The following is a 19,828-nucleotide window of genomic DNA, read 5'->3' on the forward strand; positions in this document are numbered from 1 at the left end:
ATATGTTTTCATTCCAGACGAAGCCACGGTACTTTGTAAGTAGCATGACATTTTAATTACTATTCATTTTAATAGCATTCACACTTTCAATCACTTTCTTTTTTCTAGATTCATTTTGTATTTTATTTCCTTCTACTCTACGTAGAGTTGAATCGTGACTTCGAATTCATTATTTTATTACATTTGTTTCCAACTACAAAATGAATTTTTTTGTTTCTATAAAAAAATCTTTGATGCGTAGTAAATATCACTTAAAAAGCAATAGTGTAGAGAGCATAATATGGCTCGTGAATTTAGTCCCATCTCGGGTGGGATTTTCAATTTTGAAAGATACCATTTCTGGTAAGGACCTGTGTTGTTGTATGTGAAGTAATTAAATTAAAATTGAACAACTAGGTATCGGTAATCCAAACATTAGGTTGATAGAAATGGGATCATGTATGTACCTCTAGAATCGTTTTACCTTCTCTTTTATCATAGAACATTACAGGAACCACCGTCGAGTTTCTTGCTGGTTCTTCTCGGTAAGAACGGCATTCCGAACCAATAGTAGATGTACCTGACGATTCAAATGACCTACTTGTAAAAGTTTATTTGACTACAAAATCATTCTATTTCTGTTGTACTTCTATACAAAATTCTAATACTAAAATAATAATAATCATAGATAGCATAGCCTCTGAGCGTAGATAATATTAAAAGTAGTTTTGATATACTCGTAAGTTTATGATTTGCCAGTTAGAATAGCATATTCAATACAAATATATCTCTGCAAAATAGGTACGTTGCTTAATATTTTTTCAATATTGTAGCACCTTTCTGGATTTTACATCTCTCTTTGCTTGTATACGTGTATGGTGTCGGCAATATCGTGTACCAGGTCAAATTCGCTCAGGGAGCTGGTGATTTCATAAAAAGTTATGTCAATATTTCCTTATTGATCTTAACGTCTAACAATAGCTATTGGTTTTTGATGAAAAGGTATGGTATAATATTCTATACTTATTTAGTAAATTGTAAATTTCTGTAGCTAACATAAGTCAAAGTATTATTCAATAAAGATAAGATAGATGTACTTAATCATAAAAGCAAGTTAGCAGCTTTTTTTTTTAATTTTTATAGACCACTTCTGAGAGCTGTGCTAGAACAAGTGAGCCAAAATGATCGCTTATCGTTGCAAAGTGACTTTTTAAAGGATAAGCACGAAAAGCTATTGGCTATCGTTAAGAGAATTGTGCTCATTTTCTATGGATTCAACTACTTTAATGCAGCTTTTATTTATCTACCACACCGAGTTGATGTATCAAATGATTATTATTCTATGACACCTTGCGTAGGTATGTATTACTTCATATTCTCACTACCACAGAAACCAGAAAAGGCATAGTTTTGGTATAGGAACGCCGTCTAGATTGAGGTCGCGTAAATTAATAGACACATGCAAGTGCAACTGTATAATGCTATCTTGTACATTTAACTTTTCGGAGTTGTATGCGTTTAGGCAATTATAAAATCGTATTTTGCTTTACCACTGTGACAAAACGTGCATGTCTGAGAGTTTTCCATAACATTTGTAAAGATGCGTGTAGTCTTTAGATCCGCACTTGGCCAGCGGATCTGGCCAAACGGACAAACCTGGCGAATTTGGATCATGGCCTAAACCCTTCTCATTTTGAGAGGAAAATTAATGTACTCAGTAGTGGGCAATGCTTTCGAAGCTAGAGTTATTATGTGTAAGAGGGTATTTTAGGCGTAATTATTTCTGTATGTGTGAGAAGCTGAAAGTCAACGGCATAATGTTCAGGATCATTTCTATTACCTTCTACGAGTATGCTAACTACTGTCGCTACTAGTTCACAGTGTGTGATTTTATCATCATCTTAGATTAATAATTATTAATCACCGTGAATAAAAATTTTATTAAAATAAATAAACTACTCATAATTTTTTAATTTTCAGGTATAGAACCTCTAAACGTAACGCCAAATCGGGAAATTTGTCATACGATATTATTTGCACAAGAGCTGACTATAATGACGGTAGTTCTCAACTATCAAGCTCTTCTGCTGTTTCTAATAGATCACACTTCAGCCATGTACCAAATGCTTTCAGCTGAAATGTTGGCTTTCAATGATTACAAGGATTGTCCCGAAAGAAATGCCAAAGTAAAAGAGCGTTTACCGTTTCTTATTGAACGTCATGCCTTGATTTTGGATGTCATAAAAAATCTTAAAGCGTTGTACAGCATGCCGATTGGAGTTAATTTTGGGTCGAACGCTGTTTGCATCAGTCTGTTTTTCTATCTGCCATTGCAAGAATGGGTGATGTTCACGCCTATTCTTGTCTATTGCTTCCTTGTTTTCTTTTTATACTGTTATCTTTGTCAAAGATTGATAAACGCTTCAGAAGTTTTTGAGAATGCAATTTACAGTTGCGGATGGGAGAAGTTTGATTTGAAGGAAAAGAAAACAGTCTATGTCATGCTTTTGCTGGCCCAAAAACCTGTAACACTTTTAGCTGCTGATATCATACCCGTAAATATATATACGTTTGCCACTACATTGCAAGCGATGTTTAAGTTTATAACCGTAGTCAAATTTTAAGATGTAGCAAATAGCAATATCTTTATTAAAGGATCTTAGTTATTTCGTTATTTACACTTGCTATTCATATTGTCAACATAGATAATAATCACAGGGCTTAAACGCTCTGTTAACGCACGATTAAAATTAATAATAATAATTAATATACTTTTTATAGCTTGATGTAATTTTAAAGAAAGCTTTTATATTACATCAATCTACAGTTTTGCTATTAGTGCTCATTACGAATGTATGCTTGTTTTCGTAGAACTAAATTAAATTAAAAAAAAAAATACTTTTATTTTACATTGAAGCTGTTTTTTGAATTATATTGCAAACGGAAAAGGAATTTCTTCAACGTCCCTACTTTATATTTTAATTTATCTTTGTAATGATTTGATAATTTAGTACCTTACGATTGGGTATTACTAATGAGACGACCTACGAAAAGCGCAACAAGAGCAAGAACAAGGAACTAAAGCCACGCAATGTATTTTACAATACTGAAAATGAGTGATGTCAGCACTCAGCAGCAAGGCCTAAGTATCTGAAATATAAAATACAATACTACTGATGCTGGGAAAAGAACTGTTAATACCGTTATATGTATATGTGTAAGTTTGGCGCTGATGTGACCTCTGCTCATAAATTTTTACCTAGCACCAGATTCGTCAATCGTATTTTCAGAGCCAAAAATGCGGCTCTTGCTTGTTCCACACTAATGGAAGGCGAACTCTACGACAAAGTTGAGTGGGAATAAGTCCGATACGTAAAAACTTTTTAAACGGTTTCTCTTATATTGTACAGTGTAAACTGTAGGTAATTAGTTTTGATCATCTTAAGTTTCTATGAAGTAATATAAGGCTGTCGCAAAGTAAATAGGACGATGAAAGACTTGCTGAGGAATAAGTAGAGCGTGTTTGAAAAAGTATGCAATCTTCATATTGGGAAACACATAAATAAGTACTAAAGATTTACCTAAAAGTAAATTACACATAATATCGGTACAAAGTTTTCAAAGTTTGAAAAATCATGTTGGTATGTAGTTCATCAGTTTTATGTTAATGATGATTATTATGAAAGAACATAATAGTAATTTACTCATATTAAATGCTAAGTTCTGAACAATGTTTTGGATCATACAAATTATATGAATAAATAAACTAACAAAAATATGTTGTAATTTTATTGTAATAAACCTAATTATTGTTATTATTGTGTTTCTTGAAGCATCATCAATTAAATTTTACGAACGATCAACATTAAAATATACGAAACATATAAACTGGATAATTTGGAAAACCAAGGTGAATATAGCAAATGAATATAATAAAGTTTGCAAAGTTTAAGTTAATAAAGTAAACTTGCGAAAATTCCTTCAGTGATCAAGCAAATTAAAACGCTACATCTATGTGATTAAGGTTTATCTTTGAGTGACAATATCGTTGCAGAGGCTGATCTCGGCATTCTAAGTGGAAATGGGTTTGCCTTGTACAGCCAGTTTTACTCAACAAACCATTCCAAGCGGGCCGTGTTTTTGTTAGCTTTTAGTTGCATGTTAACTCAATTTATCAGCCTCAACCTATCGATGTATTGATAATGTTTAGTAATTTAAAGTATTCGATATTAAACACATTATTTTGATTGTAAGTGAATTATTAAGAAAATGAAATTGTTAATTTTATGTCTGTATATCATTGCTAATCTTAGTTATAATGGAAAAGCTTCTCTGGAAAGTTTTATGCCGACTAAGGATAACATGATATTGGCTGACACGACAAAAGGAACACGTAAGTACCTTACATCTTATCTTAAAATATAAATAAAACGAAAATATGACTGACTGACTGATCTATCAATGCACAGCTCAAACTACTAACTGGACGGATCAGGCTAATATTTGGCTTACAGATAGCTATTACAACGTAGACATCCGCTAAGAAAAGATTTTTGTAAATTCAACCTCTTGAAAACAGGGCTTTGAAATTTGTGTAGTTCACGTGGATTAAGTCACGGGTATTCAAAATGTAAAACAAAATTCAAAATATTTTTATTCAATTAAACTTATACATGTGCTTTTGAATCGTCAAAATAATCTACCACTGGTTCGGAATGCCATTCCTACCGAGAAGAACCAGCAAGAAACTCGGCGGTTGCTCTTTTCAAGTATTCAATTTACAATAATATGCCATACCTATATACCTACTAGTATAAGCTAGTTATTCTTATTACTTAAAAGATATTAGACAAAACAAGTTTACGATAACATGTTCGTAATAAAATACCTAAACTACGCATTATGTAGGTGTATCGTGTATGCAAATTGAAGGTCGTGAATAAATGCACATCTGTGATTTCATACACATCGTCAAATTACATATCTTTAAGTTTTTCTACTTAGTAACCTTGAACTAAAATTTATATGGTAAACTAGACGATGCCCTCGATTTTGTCTGCATGGGTTTAGATTTATAAGAATCTCCAGGATTGTTGTTTCTGTGTCAAATTTCGCCGAAAGTGGTTAAAAAGATAGGTCATGACAGACAGGCAGACACACTTTCGCATTCAAAATAGATATTAGTATGGATCATAGTAACGATCTAAATTCAGTCAATCACTTAACAGGGCTTTCTCCGTCACTCGTTTCCACTCGTTTCATACAATCGTAGTTCCAATTTCATTTGAATATTAAGCAACCAAAGTCCATGAAATAATAATAAAACTAATATCTGTGTCTGTGGTGTTTTAGATTTTTCTAAAAATATGTAATTTTAAAATTACAGGGGCTCAAAGATTTGTATGAAATTTTTAAGACCGCGTAACTTTGAAACCGAATATTTTAATAGAAATCTGGAAAACCACAGACATAGATATTAGTTTCTAGAATATGTCTGCAAAATTTCATGGACTTTGGTGGCTTAATATTCAAATGAAATTGGAACTACGATTGTATGAAACGAGTGGAAATGAGTGACGGAGAGAGCCCTCTTAAAATATAAGATTAATATGTCATAATGTTATATTTTAAGAGATTGTTTGAGTTTAGTTAGTTAAGAAATAAATAATTTAAATACAAGTGTAAATTAAAAATTTATAACACCCCCGACGATCCAAAGTATTTGAGTTTTCCAAAACATCAATTTCAAATAAATAATTATGTATTTAGGCAACGTCCATCTTGACAGCTTGACATAATATGTCTATTGACATAATATTATGAACCTAACGGTTATCTAACCTTCTTTTCTACAAGAAAACTAGAAAAGAGCTGATAACTCTTAAACGGCTGAACCAATTTTTTTAGATTATAGCTAAGAACACTCTCGATCAAGCCACCTTTCAAACAAAAAAAACTAAATTAAAATCGGTTCATTCGTTTAGGCGCTACGATGCCACAGACAGATACACAGATACACAGACACACAGATACACACGTCAAACTTATAACACCCCTCTTTTTGGGTCGGGGGTTAAAAAGAAATAAAGCTTGAAATTCATACATAGGCTCGTATTGATTGGTAGGAGTCTTCCAACTTGAAACTCCCAATTAGATGATTTTTATTATGGTTTATAATAATCACTCTCTCGTTTTATTAATTGCATCAGTTGACACTAAGTCTTATTTATACATACACCTTGCACTTACTTTCATTTTTATTCATGGAATCTAAAGATCTCATCAATCACGATGATTCAATTTTCTTTATACTGTCTTGGTAATGAAATAGAAAGTTTAAGAAAAAGTTTTGTAATAAGTCTTTTCGATTGTTGGTTGATTTGGAATGCATCTATAAAGTAAAGAGTTTAAACATTTAAACTTATAAGGCCTACGCTTTAGTTGTAATAGTATATATAGTTAATAGTAATTAGTAGTAAGTAATAATGTTATTGGGTAAAAATCTGGTCAAGTGCATTTGGGTACTCGGGTTGCTAAAACTTTGGCAGGCATTATTTCTTAAACCATGGAATTTGGCAAGTAGGTAGATCTTGGGGCACCAGCCAGGTAACCTCCCAGTGTGCCTGGATGCTGCTGGTCCCTTTTGGATGCGTCCGAGGGGAAGAGCAGTGTTCGGGCCGGTGCGCCCCGGTAACATGGCTAATAATTTCTCTTCGGAGATATTGTTGGCTATGGCTAATGACCTGGCAGGGGGGGAGGTTTCTCCGCGTGTCCCTCTGACTAGCAGAGGGCACAGTGGACGAAGCGGCGGATGGGACGCGGGTGACGTGCGCGTCCCAAGGTCGGGGGACGCACTTCGTTGGTGCGTCACGGAGGTGCGGTGTTGGGGACCGAGCAGGTCTCCGGTGGAGGGTCTGCCTCGGCAGACGTCGCTGGCTGGGTCGCGGTTGTTTGCTTCGGCCGTTCCCGTGACCCAGTCGCCAGGCGACGCGCAGTAGCGCCGCTGGGGTTTAGTGGGTATTCCGGCCGCCTCTCGGCCGGCGAGTCCCACATACCCTCCCTTAGCTGGCTGGCTGCCTCACGGCTGGCTGGCTAGCTTCCGGGGGGGATGCGTAAATGCATTCCCCAGCGTCAACAAAAAAAAAAAAAAAAAAAAAAGTAGGTAGATCTTATAGCACAAGAAAAGGGAAAAATCCGAAAACCGCATTTAAGCGCGTATCTTTTTTGTGATGTATCACAAAAAAAATATTAAAATGTGTTTCAATTTTCAAAGTAAGATAACTATACCAAGTGGGGTACCATATGAAAGGGCTTTACGTGTACATTCTAAAACAGATTTTTATGTTTTAATAGTTTTTGATTTATCGTTCAAAATGTCGGGAAAAATACCCGAGTACGGAACCCTCGGTGCGCGAGTCCGACTCGCAATTGGCCGGTTTTTCCCAATAACGGACTAAGAAACCTGATGGTAATTTTAAAATACTTATTTAACAATTGTAACAGTCTTCCGAGGGGGTTAACCTAATTTTTTTCGACTCGCACTCTTATATGTTCAGGAGGCACCTGAGAGATTATTTTTTTCAAATATGCTTCTGTGTGGCGGTAGATAATAATAGGTTTCTATAACTGTAGGTTCTTTCAAATCTTACAGATTTTTCAAAGACACTTGACAAAAGTACAAGGGTTACTTGTCCTACTACGGAATCCTAAAAAGCGTATTATTTATTTGATACATGTTGCCCAATCTCATTTTTCAGACAAATCATGCAGTCGACCTTGTAAATTTAACGTGAAGCCGCGACGGTGCACTTACGATTTCGAAATCAGTCCGTCTATTGAAGAAAACGGAAGGCCAACACTTACCATTAACAACCTGACCCCAGGTCCATCTATCAAAGTGTGTTTACATGACATCGTCATAGTGAAAGTGAAGAACAAGGTCCCAAATCAAGATGTCACGTTACATTGGCATGGAGTTGAACAAAAGGGAACTCCGTATATGGATGGTGTTCCCATGATAACACAGTGTCCCATTGTGTATGGGTCTACTTACGAATACGCTTTCATTGCTTCAAATCCGGGGACTTTCTTTTATCACTCTGATTCAGGTAAAGAAGTGTGTGATCATGATAGACAAATTTTTAATTTAAAATATTTGCTTCGCTTATTACCGATAGGATAAGCTTATCATTCTAAAGTTGTTTTGAGGCTACATGTTTTCAACTTCCACATAACCTGCGCAACCGGTTAAGTATGAAATGGTCCAGCAGTAGAATTGTTATTTCAACTTTTAGGTTGACGAATATTATTAGATGTTAGTTATAATAACCGAAACTGATGGTCTCTTAAAAGCAAGAAGGAAATCTATAGATTAAGTTCGGACCCACTGAATTCTAAAGTCAACCAGCATCAATCCTGCAGCAATGTTTCTTTTCCAGTTAATCACCAAAGCGATGGTGTGTACGGAACCTTCATCGTAGATCAACCACAGCCCTTAGAACCCCATTCTTCACTATACGATTATGATAGAAGCGAAGACCATACTATGATTATTGGAACAAAATTCAACGAACTACTTACAGGACGTCTAGAAGACATCAACGAAATTCGACCTGATAACCTTGTTGTAAACGGGGATGAAATGGATACCAAGTAAGTGATACTTCGAATACGAATAATAAAAAATACGGTTTTATGCTCACATACCTACTCACAAATTTTGAGAGCTATTTAGATTTATCTACTTTCTAGTTGATGACATTTTGGAAGTTTCATTTCAAATAATATTATATGTATAATACTAATAGGTCTCATAGTGCGCTCGAACGAATAGTGTAGGTTTCACCAATCAGATCATTCTAAATTGAATTGACGTGATACAGTCATCTGATTGGTGGAATCTACACTGTGCGTTCGAGCGCACTATGAGACCTCACAGTAACGTTTGTGAATAGAGAGTTCAGAAATGGATGTCTATCGGTTGTTGATGATGATGATTTATTTATTATATGTATAATTAATTGTTACAGGATCTTCGTGATACAAGGATACGGATATCGATTTCGATTTATTAACGCAATCGCACTGGAATGCCCTTTGCTCATCAATGTGGAACGCCATCCGATGACGATCATAACGAGTGACGCTAGTCCTGTGCGGCCAGTTATCACGGATGCAGTTCGACTTTATCCAGGTATATCCACCATATATATTCATCATCATCATGGTTAACAACCGATAGACGCCCATTGCTGGACATAGGCTCCTTTTAGAGGTTTCCACACGGCACAGTTTGCGCCGCATGAATTCAGTGGCTTCCTGCGACTCGTTTGATGCCGTCTGTCAACCTAATCTTCCAACGCTGCACTATCCATTGCGAGGTCGCCATTCTAACACCTTGGAACCCCAACGTCTGCCGTTTTTTCGAACTGTGCGTTAAGCGTTAGTATGGAATCTACCACAGTTTGGTGATGACCTTATTGAAAAAGAACTAATAATACTTATTAGAAAATTTTACCAATAATCACATACTAGGTAACTACTTAGGTAGGTACAGCGAAAAACATTTCAGTTGATAAAAGAAGTAACGTGGAATATGAAGGTATAAGAACTCCATTCACTACTTGTCTACGTCACAACACTCAAACTAAAGTTAAAATCTAAATATAGGTATACCTAGTTAAAAACTTAAAAGAAAATCAAAGATCGTTGTATAAAGTTATCTAATCAAAGTAAACGTTACTTACGAAATTTCTTACGGCTAAAAAAACTTGTTTGTTTTATAGCAAGCACGTGTAAATTAGTACTTAGAAGTGTGTGCAAAAAAACAAGTCAGCTTAAATATTTTTACCCGACTGCGGCAAAGCCAAAAGGAAGGGTTACGATTTTAGCAGTCTATGTATTATGTGTGTATGTATGTGTGTATGTTTGTATCCAGATTCTGTGTGTTCCACCGTAGCGCCTAAACTACTGGGCCGATTTTGATGAATGAGGTGTCAATCGATTTGTCGTAAAGGACCGGGTGACATAGGCAATTTTTATTTTATTTTATCGAGTGGGGTGTCAAATGAAAAAGGATAAAATTTTAAGTTCATAAATATAAATGTACTACAACATTGAAATATAGCCAAGCGAAAGAAAAACAATTTCACTATAATATTTCAGCGTATATTAAGACGATCGCAGTCGGGTTTAAGTTTTCAACTATATCTTGTTAAGACTTTGCGAGGATCTTGTATTAAGTCTAATAAAAGTTTATGAGAATTAAAAAGTTTCAAATCAATGCTATAATATACCTAATGTGATCCATTAATACAGCTATTTGTAATCGAGATAGTATGCTTATTTCTTAAAACTGTTGATACCTTGTTGTTACAACAATAATATGTTTTTAACCCCCGACCCAAAAAGAGGGGTGTTATAAGTTTGACGTGTGTATCTGTGTATCTGTGTATCTGTCTGTGGCATCGTAGCGCCTAAACGAATGAACCGATTTTAATTTAGTTTTTTTTTGTTTGAAAGGTGGCTTGATCGAGAGTGTTCTTAGCTATAATCCAAAAAAATTGGTTCAGCCGTTTAAGAGTTATCAGCTCTTTTCTAGTTTTCTTGTAGAAAAGAAGGTTAGATAACCGTTAGGTTCATAATATTATGTCAATTGACAAATGTCAAGCTGTCAAGATGGACGTTGCTACATACATAATTATTTATTTGAAAATGACGTTTTGGAAAACTCAGATACTTTGGATTGTAGGCGCGGAATAGTCCAAGAAAATCGGTTCAGCCGTTTGAAAGTTATCAGCTCCTTTCTAGTTACTGTAACCTTCACTGGTCGGGGGTGTTGAAATTTTTTAATTTACACTTGTAAACCGTCACTTTCACATGTCTGAACAAAAATTGCTATTATATTAGGTACTCGACATTAGGCCACAAACTGGCCAAGTGCACATAATATAAGGTAAAACTTTGGCGGTCATGTCCATAGGTTTTTCAAAAAAAAAAACAGACATTTATTTTAAAAAGGGTTCTTTCTTTTACTACGGAACTCTAAAAGTGGCAACGTTAATACAAGTGAAAAGAGAAAGGCTCGTCTGTTCCATTTCAGAGTTAAGGTCATTGCAGACCGGTTTCACTATGTTTTCATTTCACTTTCTATGCAATTGCCGGACGCAAGATTACTTAGCATCGTGTAGTTAATGGCATGTTGATAACATCTTATACATACGACCAACACACCTTATTAATTTGAAAATGACGTGACTTAGCCTCATTGAGCCTAATACTGATGTATTCCACTATTTCTAAAGGCAATCTTGAAGGTGGCTATTTTTTAATGTGAGCTGTATGAAAAAATGCTACACTATATGCTTATGGTGTGGTTGTTCGTGAAAGCTATTAGAACTTATATCGTCACGCGTGGATGACAGACCAAAAACCAAACCTTTCCTCAAATTACTTATCAGAGTCTTAACTCTAACTTAATTATCATGACAGGTGCTAAAGTTCTTTGTAATGAAAGTTACATCAACATAAGGAAAGTAGGCAAGAATATTATAATAATTGGGATCTCGTGGTTAGAACAGTAGTGTTTTATTCTTCCTACCTATGCTGTAAAGTTACATAAGCAACAAAAGGTACAAATAAAATTAACACTTTGACAAAACCAAGCTATTGCACATGCTTACCTAATTAGTTTTATTATGAGTTATTTTCCGGATTTCTAATTTTATGCTTTACTAGAGGATGCCAGCGACTTCGTCCGCGTGGATGTAGGTTTTTGAGGATCCCGTGGGAACTGTTTGGTTTTCGGGATTAAAAAGTTGTCTATGTCAATAACATGGATGCAAGCTACTTCGGTACTAAACATACAAATCGGTTGAACGGATGGGTCTTTAGGAATCCCGTGGGAACTCTTTGATTTGCCGGGATAAAAAGAACCCTATGTCCGTCCCCGGGATATAAGCTAATTCTGTACCTTTCGTCAGAATCGGTTAAACTGTTGGGCCGTGAAAACGTAGCAGACAGACAGACCGACAGACACACTTTCGCATTTATAATATTAAGTATGGATGGATTAGAAGACATTAAACGTTAATATAAACAGTGTAATACTTTCTTATTGTCTTTTGATTAAGTAATCCTATAGGAAAATTATGATTGTTTTTTTATTCAGTGCTGTGTTAGTTCTTATAATATCATTATTAATATGAAGAAATCGCGGCAATTTTCTTAGATTGATCTTGTTTTTGTCATCATCATTTCTGTATTAGCTACTATTCGCTCAGTTTCCGTACTAAGTCACACGATACATGTTTTTTAAATTAAAAACAAGCTAATTAACAACGGCTTCGCACGGGTGCAATTTTATTTATTGATGGTTTCCCAAAAAAAGTCTTTTAAACAAACTTTGTCCTGACAATACGAACACAACGAAAAAATACTTATGCTACATCAGTCGAGCCGTCCTCAAGTGATGAACTTCATACATATCTACTTGCTATAATTTAATTTTATTCACACATATAGAAAACTCTAAAAAATTAAATTAATGAGGTACTTTTCCTTTATACCTAAATAATAATTGCATTAATAATAATCATTTACACGTAAATTGGCATTGTAAAGTATCGTAAATAGTTAGATTAAATAAAAGTAAATAAAATCGTAAAATTATCGCAAAGATTATGCTGTAAAGATCGTAACAAGTCACAAGATAATGTAGCTATCAAACTATGGTGGCAGGACTCTAGTCTATAGAAAAATTATTGTTTCTTGTTTCTTAAAATATTTACAGGCGAGCGTATGGACGTGGTAGTTAGAGCAAACCAGCGGAGTGGTGGGTATTGGATTCGAGTCTCCGGTGAAGGTGTTTGTGATGGCTTAAATGCTTACGCCATGCTTCTGTACTCCGGATTCAATTACACTAACTTACTGGAACAAGGCCCGGTAAGAAAAGTATTTTAACTTGACAAAAGTATGACATTCTTTTAAAAGTGGTAGAAAGTATTATAGCAGATATGAAATAGGTACCTATAGGCTCGCATTTTATAATTCGACGTCATTTCGGAAAGTAAAGCTGGTTTATGTACGCGGCCAGCTTTACTTTCCGAAATAGAGTCCAAGAAAAAATGCGAGCCTATACTTATTTAATATTATTAACTTATTTTATATTTGTAAAAAAAAAATATACCAACTTGGAGGATTTTTTGCCAGTTTGCGCAAACCTTTTATTTTATTAATTTGCAAAGTATAGTTTTGTTGGACAAAGATGCTGGCTTTGCATTCAGCTATCGCATCGCATATAGCCGCCATACGATATATAAGATTATTATCACTATAGTGTGCATAGGGTCATGCAAGCTATCTCTGTGCATTTCTTCAAAATCTTCGAAAAGGGTGGGCTATGAAAACCTAGCAGAATGACAGACAGACACATTTTCGAATTTATAATATTCTATTATAAATTTTTTGTCTTTGAATTTCAGACTGCAGAATTGGAACAAGATTACGAGACAATTATTTATGGCCAACAATTGCGTTCCCTTCGCGATATGTCTCCTGTTACCAAAGTAAAGTCTGTATATTTGAGTATAGACAAAAATGCACCTAAGTTCAAGGACAGCGATATTGATTTTAGCTACCGCAGCGATGCTATGTCAAAGAAGCCGTTTTTCCCTGCAGTATTAGGTAAGTTTCTATGTAAAAACGCCAATTTTATTTTTAAATTCTTTTACCTACTTTTTTGTATGCTTTATACCTCCGCCAGCATATAACTTCGAAATATTTTTGTAACTCTAACCAGTATGGGACCATTAGACTTGTACTCAATGGTGAATAAACGAGTTTTGATTCCTTTGGGTTGTCTCAATCGTATTTTTGATATAAGGGTCCCATGATAGAGAGATTTTTAACTTATTTGAGCGCTAATTTTTACTCGTTAATTTTCAAAATTAGAATATGGCTGTGCCTTTGTGCCCCTAATCTACAATTTACTGTCGCTTAGATTGGAACAAAAATGCTAAGAATATTTGGTAGTCATATCGAGGTGGCTCCTCGGGACTGGAATTAAAATCATACAAACAAAAAGAAGCAAATTAAAATGGAATTACAAACAAAATTACATAACATGTTAAATACCATACAATCGTCATGATTATGTAACTTTCCCGTCGAGTACGCTTTTAAATTATCGGCAGTTTCAAGAGATAATAATATTTTTTCAGCTTCAGAAAGTGTACTCCAGATTAATGGCAAGAATTTTCTATACCCCAATGCGCCGTATCTGTTAAAGTCACGTGATGTTAATCCAGACATCATTTGCAATGTGGGAGAAGAAAGTGAACACAAAGAGCCACAATGCCTACAAGTTTTAAAAGCGGAAGCCAATGAAGTTTTAGATCTTGTTTTAGCCAATGAAGGTGAGTTTTGATGATATATATACCAGTTAACATTAAAAATCAAGTTTTATTAAGTTAGGTTTATGTAGTCTACAGTGTAGATTATTGGCAGCATTTGGATTAAGGAGTTGGAACCCAAAGTTAACAAAATGTTGTATTGAAACGGGAACAAAATTCCAAGTGTGCATGCACACTTTAAGTACCGTCGCAAGATTTTTACCTGATTCTGTTAGATTCGTACTTGAATCACAATAAATAGTCGGTTTCGATAAATGTATTAGCATTTGAAATATCGGTAGAACTTAGCTTAGGTTAATGTTGAAATTAAATAACTCACAACTTTCATTTATTTACCTCATCATGAAATTTTTATTTCTAGGTTTGCATACCAATGACACCTACACTTTCCATATGCATGGCAAGAGTGTGCAAGTTATCGCAACTTGGGAAAACCCCACAAACACTCCAGTCTCTAAAGCAGATTTTCTCAAACTTTACAGTGAAGATTTAATTACAAGGTTCGTGATCCTTCCTCTGAGTTTTCTTTGTTAAGCAATGAACACCAAATTTTCGTAAAAATATTATCTGAACATTTATTATTTCAGAAACGCACGGAACCCTCCTATCAAGGATACGGTGGCAGTACCAAATAAAGGATTTACTGTTCTAAGATATACACCGACGTTTGGTGGGAGTTGGCTTTTGGAATGTAGATCGTGTTCCACCGTATTACCAGTTGCAATTCTTATTACTGTTCCTCTATCAATACCTAAGTTAGTAGTTGATACTTTGCCGAGCTGTGGGAATTACAGACCAGCAGATACTTTACTCAACTAAGAGTTATTTAAGCCTTGATTAAGTTATTTATATTTTTATAAGACTTAGACTTAGACTGGTTAAGTAGAACGTGTAAATATAGAAGTTGGCGGAGAAGTACTGTTTACAGAATTACATTTTCTTATAATTAACGTATTATTAATAGAACAGTAAGATTTGTAAATAAAAGTCTATTGTGATTTAATTTATTTCATAAAAAAAATCATCAAAACTTTTTTATTTCTTAAAACTTGGTATGCGCTCTGATAAAGTCAATGTACTGAGATATTTTTGTGTAGACTGTTGGAGCTCCTCTTTCCCCACAAGGTGACATACCCCAAGACACAACACCGCGTATGACAGGAATTTTTTCTTCGTCGTCGTCGTCAACAGTAGAGTCTTGAACAGGATTATTATCATCAATTTTATTTTCATCCTGTACTTCATCATATAACACATCAGTTCCTTCTATCCGATGGTCCATTTTATTTTTGGGGACCATTTGTATAAGAGGCCCACCTGAATCTCCACTACAAGCTGCAGCACCTCCGTTAATAGGTCCAGTACAGATATTAGCATCCTTATTTAGAGGGTTATATTCGTAGGGATCTTTTATTTTGTCAACAGCTTTACGGCATTCTGAAACAAACATTTTAGTAGGTAGATATTTTTGTGGTATAGAAATATACATAAGTAATTAGGTATTATTTTAGCGAGTTTAATGTTCAATGTTTATCTTGAAAATTTACAGCACAGCACAGTAAAAAGAAAGCTCGATTGATAATGATTCAAAATTAATAGTAATTCAAAAGTTTAAACTTACCATCATAAGGAATATAATTAACCTTAACTTCTTGCAGTCCATTTGGAAGATCTGGTATGAAAAATGTAGTCTTCAAGACACCCCAACCAGCCAATATCAAAGAGTCGTCGTAACCTAATTTATTGTTATATGGTAGATGTATTGGCTGCACCTGATCGTTGAATTTAAATATATCTTTCACTCGTAGAACAGCAATATCGTGTGGACCGATACCTCTAAAAATAGTAAGAAATTATTTTTAATTTAAGATCTCAAGTGTAATATTTTAATAGTATTGTTGTCCAGAAGTTAAGAATAAAAAACTCTTTATTACATCATGAGCATTTATATAGTAAATGTAGTAAATGACAGTCTCCATTAGGTCTTGACTCTAATTTTTGCAATAAAATACCTATGGTATGCAGGCTATCTCTGAATAGTACCAAGTTTTGGCTAAGAAGATTGCCTCTGAAAAGGACTTTTGCTAGTATTAATATAGATTTTTTTGTAAATATCTCAAAAATTTCGCCCTCGTTTCGCTCGCGCTTATATTGTTTATTAGTCGATCCCCGGAACTTCGTCCACACAGTTTTACGTTTTCGAAAATCTCCTGGGAACTCTTTGTTTTTCCGGGATAAAACATCAGAAAAGTAGAGGTGAGGTGCATTATAGCATAAAATTATGTTATGGCTGACCTTTTTAACTTTTATAATAAGTATTAAACAAAAAATGTCACTCGCTGCGCTCGCGCTCCTTGTATTTTATCCTCATATCAAATTGAAAGATATTCCACTAACCAACCAGGTATTCACACCATTAAGTCGAGCCAAACATTTTTCTCATGAAAAGATTCGGTTAACCCCCCCCCCCCCCCCCCCCTGAAACTAATTCCTGGCTATGGCCATGCATTGTAGTGCAAATGGCAAAAAAATCCTTTTCTTTACTTTTATCGACAAACGTAAATAGTTGGTAGGGTCCTAATCAAAATCCGGGGGGGGGGGGGGGCGCAGCTGCCCCTTTCCCCCATACCCTCTATCCTCCCCTGGGTTTGCTTCCCATGCTTAGTAGGTACAATATGATTCTAAGTAAGTATACCTACATTATATAAAAAATTTGCTTACTTTGCACTTGAGCGCAAAAAAATGGACTAGATGAATAGAAGGGTTTTTATGAGGCAGATCAAGAGAAAGTGCAGAGTTTAAATATATTAGGAGGTGAGGGTCTGGAATAGACGAAAGTGGAAACAGCAACAGGAGCAATTGTCATAAGTAAAACAAGAAGATTATCATACCCTTGATACAACGGATGCTCGATACGAATATCAACAGGGTTGATTTGAGCTCCAGGTCCAATGTTATGAACGTTATGATCTCCAGCAACTGCGTCCATTGGCAGCCATCTTATCAACCAGGACTCTTTGGTACAATGAGCAGCTGTCAATACCTGAATATTTTTATTTATTATTTATTAATTGCATTATATACTGCATTAGTATGGATTACACACAGAAGGTAAGCGTCTGAAAACAACATACATTATACAAAAACATACGGAAAAAACGAAGTGAGAGTCTGACTTGCGCATCGAGGGTTCCGTACTCGTGTATTTTTTCCGACACTTTCCACGATAAATCAAAAAGGATTATGCATAAAAATAAATAAAAATCTGTTTTAGAATGTACAGGTAGAGCCCTTTCATATAACATTCCACTTGGTATACTTAGTTATCTTACTTTGAAAATTGAAAATACTAATTAATTATTATTATTATTTGTTCATGAATACTTTTTTGTTGTGGTGTAAACTTAAAATTCACGGTTTTCGAATTGTTTCCTTTACTTGTGCTATAACCTGCCAAATTTCATGATTCTAGGTCAACGGGAAGTAAGGTACACTATAGGTTTTCTAGACAGACACGACAAACGAACAGACGGACAGACAAACAACAAAGTTATCCTATAAGGGTTCCGGTATCCTCTTGAGGCCTTACCTCAAGATCCTAAAAAGCTTAACTTAGTAATAATTTAAGCTCGCAAAGCGCTTTATCATTAAAGCCAGATCTATCTCTCTCAGACAAGCTTTGGTGAGAGGAGTTGGGAAAGAATGTAGTTGAAGCATATTTTAGAAACAATTTTGGTTCATCATTATCATCATCATCAGCCTGTGGACGTCCACTGTTGGACATAGGCCTTCCCTAAGGAGCGCCACCACACTCGGTCCTCAACCTTCCCCATCCAGCCACTTCCCGCCAGCCGCTTTATCTCGTCGGTCCATCGTGCTGGAGGGCATCCCACGCTACGCTTGCTTAAACGCGGTCTCCACTCAAGGACTTTCCGGCTCCAACGGCCATCGCCTACTTTTGGTTGGCTGACACAAATGCCTAAGAGTAAACGTGAGCCTTTGTTGACAAGTTTTATTACTTAAAAAACAGGTTGACAAGTTTTATTACTTAAAAACGTAGCTACTTCTCACATGGTAGGTATTATGTGATATTAAGGTATCACGATAAAAGCCAGTATTTACTAATTATCATAACTAATTAATATAATAACTTTACCCATCTCTCATTCAGTATGCTCCCTCCGCAAACGTGAAATCGGAGAAACAGGAACCGGGTTTGAAGAGACACCAAGTAGGGATGACTGTAAGGCTTGGATTCGTGACCTCCAATTATTCTTGGTTCTTCATTATTTAGAGAGTTAGCTAAAGTTGCTATAAAAAGATGTATAAAAAAAATTATTGACGACTAAACGATATCACAATGATATCGACATATGACTAAATGGAGTAAATAATCTATAAATGACTAAATGGAGGCGTATTTCCTTATAGCAAAACGGAATCTTTTCACTTTGACTCTTACTTTTCGAGTTATATGTTTTCCTATCATCAAAAATATTGATCTTCTTGTTTTTGACCTCTCGTCTAGCGTAAAGATCTGAAGAGCAGCCGAAGCTAAAGCTAAGACTGCCGCCAAAAAACTTGCTATTCAATTCAAGGTCAAGCAGGAAGACTTCACACCGCACCAGCTGCGTGAATAAACATGTTCGAGGCAAACGTATCCCATTTTAAGCGACATCATCACTTCCCATCGGGTGTGATTGTGATCAAGCATCTGACTATAAGGAATGAAAAAAATTTGCTCCTAAGCAAAATCGGAATCAGGAATAATTCGCATCTGTAATCCGAATCCGCCCGCCTAACAAATAGATTGGCATCAGTTACTCGATGGCTATGAGTAGGTATTTACTTACCTGTTTTAGCAAAGTTAAATTTAATAAGAAGCAAAGCTAGCACCAGTAAAAGTTCCATTTTGTTTTAGTTACGTTATTTCTGTTGTGTGGTTAAATAACATTTGACTGAGTTCTACGTAATACATAGGTTTTTGCATAAAATATAAGATGTCAGGTGTAATCAACTTAAGCAAACCTAGAATCAATAGTGTAGCGAAAATTTGCAATGAGTAGGTAGGTACTTGTAGGTACCTATGTTATAATTTTTTTTGAGTTACGTTCTTTTTACGAATCCTGATTTGATCCATTTATGGATAAAAAAAATTAATATACCTAGGTCATCCAGTCGTGTGCACATAAATAAGAACAATTATTCTAAAATATACCTACTTGTTAAATATACCTTTTTCGTTAAAAATAGTTGATAACTAATTATTTTAAGTTGATAATTTTTTAACTTACTTAACATATAAAGCAAATCAAATAAACAAAAATCTAAATCTTTATGAATATTTTATTCAAAATTCAAAAATATGTTAACTACCTACCTACTCTCCTCTTATGTTATTTAACGCACTGGCATGTGAATGCATTTTCATTTTGTTT

At 35.1% G+C, this 19,828-nt stretch overlaps 3 protein-coding genes across 4 annotated transcripts; 2 read left to right on the forward strand and 1 right to left on the reverse strand.

The window, feature by feature from the left end:
- The first annotated feature begins 200 nt into the window (after window positions 1-200).
- LOC123880794 (odorant receptor 59b-like) lies at window positions 201-2,654 on the forward strand. Its single transcript, XM_045929092.1, has 4 exons — window positions 201-342; window positions 813-981; window positions 1,123-1,337; window positions 1,960-2,654. The coding sequence occupies exons 1-4, from the start codon at window positions 201-203 to the stop codon at window positions 2,601-2,603; spliced, it is 1,170 nt and encodes a 389-aa protein (XP_045785048.1). The 3' UTR covers window positions 2,604-2,654.
- Window positions 2,655-4,073: 1,419 nt separating this feature from the next.
- On the forward strand, window positions 4,074-15,388 carry LOC123878709 (laccase-2-like). Of its 2 annotated transcripts, none has more exons than XM_045926028.1 (9): window positions 4,074-4,372; window positions 7,737-8,087; window positions 8,418-8,631; window positions 9,009-9,172; window positions 12,770-12,921; window positions 13,461-13,662; window positions 14,199-14,393; window positions 14,752-14,890; window positions 14,978-15,388. In XM_045926028.1, exons 1-9 carry the CDS (start codon window positions 4,249-4,251, stop codon window positions 15,207-15,209), a joined length of 1,773 nt encoding a protein of 590 aa, XP_045781984.1. In that variant the 5' UTR covers window positions 4,074-4,248; the 3' UTR covers window positions 15,210-15,388. The 2 variants fall into 2 exon arrangements, with proteins under 2 accessions (XP_045781984.1, XP_045781992.1); XM_045926036.1 differs by having other exon boundaries at window positions 4,074-4,368; window positions 7,733-8,087.
- LOC123878726 (granzyme-like protein 1) lies at window positions 15,379-19,305 on the reverse strand. The gene is made up of 5 exons (XM_045926042.1): window positions 19,244-19,305; window positions 18,547-18,701; window positions 17,282-17,433; window positions 16,012-16,226; window positions 15,379-15,827 (listed from the first exon to the last, which is right to left on the reverse strand). Exons 1-5 carry the CDS (start codon window positions 19,299-19,301, stop codon window positions 15,433-15,435), a joined length of 975 nt encoding a protein of 324 aa, XP_045781998.1. The 5' UTR covers window positions 19,302-19,305; the 3' UTR covers window positions 15,379-15,432.
- Window positions 19,306-19,828: the final 523 nt, after the last annotated feature.

The sequence above is a fragment of the Maniola jurtina genome, chromosome 3 (genome assembly GCF_905333055.1).
Source record: "Maniola jurtina chromosome 3, ilManJurt1.1, whole genome shotgun sequence".
In the NCBI taxonomy this organism is placed as follows: Eukaryota; Metazoa; Arthropoda; class Insecta; order Lepidoptera; family Nymphalidae; genus Maniola; species Maniola jurtina.

Bases quoted from the DNA above. Each gene is read 5' to 3' on its own strand.
- LOC123878709 (XM_045926028.1), top strand. From the start codon at position 4,249: ATGAAATTGTTAATTTTATGTCTGTATATCATTGCTAATCTTAGTTAT. The intron at 8,632-9,008 runs GTAAGTGATACT...TAATTGTTACAG, and splicing joins GGGGATGAAATGGATACCAA to GATCTTCGTGATACAAGGAT. The intron at 13,663-14,198 runs GTAAGTTTCTAT...ATATTTTTTCAG, and splicing joins GTTTTTCCCTGCAGTATTAG to CTTCAGAAAGTGTACTCCAG.
- LOC123880794 (XM_045929092.1), top strand. From the start codon at position 201: ATGAATTTTTTTGTTTCTATAAAAAAATCTTTGATGCGTAGTAAATAT. The intron at 343-812 runs GTAAGGACCTGT...TCAATATTGTAG, and splicing joins TTTGAAAGATACCATTTCTG to CACCTTTCTGGATTTTACAT. The intron at 982-1,122 runs GTATGGTATAAT...TAATTTTTATAG, and splicing joins TATTGGTTTTTGATGAAAAG to ACCACTTCTGAGAGCTGTGC.
- LOC123878726 (XM_045926042.1), bottom strand. From the start codon at position 19,301: ATGGAACTTTTACTGGTGCTAGCTTTGCTTCTTATTAAATTTAACTTT. The intron at 18,702-19,243 runs GTAAGTAAATAC...ATCTTTTTATAG, and splicing joins ATTTAACTTTGCTAAAACAG to CAACTTTAGCTAACTCTCTA. The intron at 17,434-18,546 runs GTAAAGTTATTA...AAAAATATTCAG, and splicing joins GCATACTGAATGAGAGATGG to GTATTGACAGCTGCTCATTG.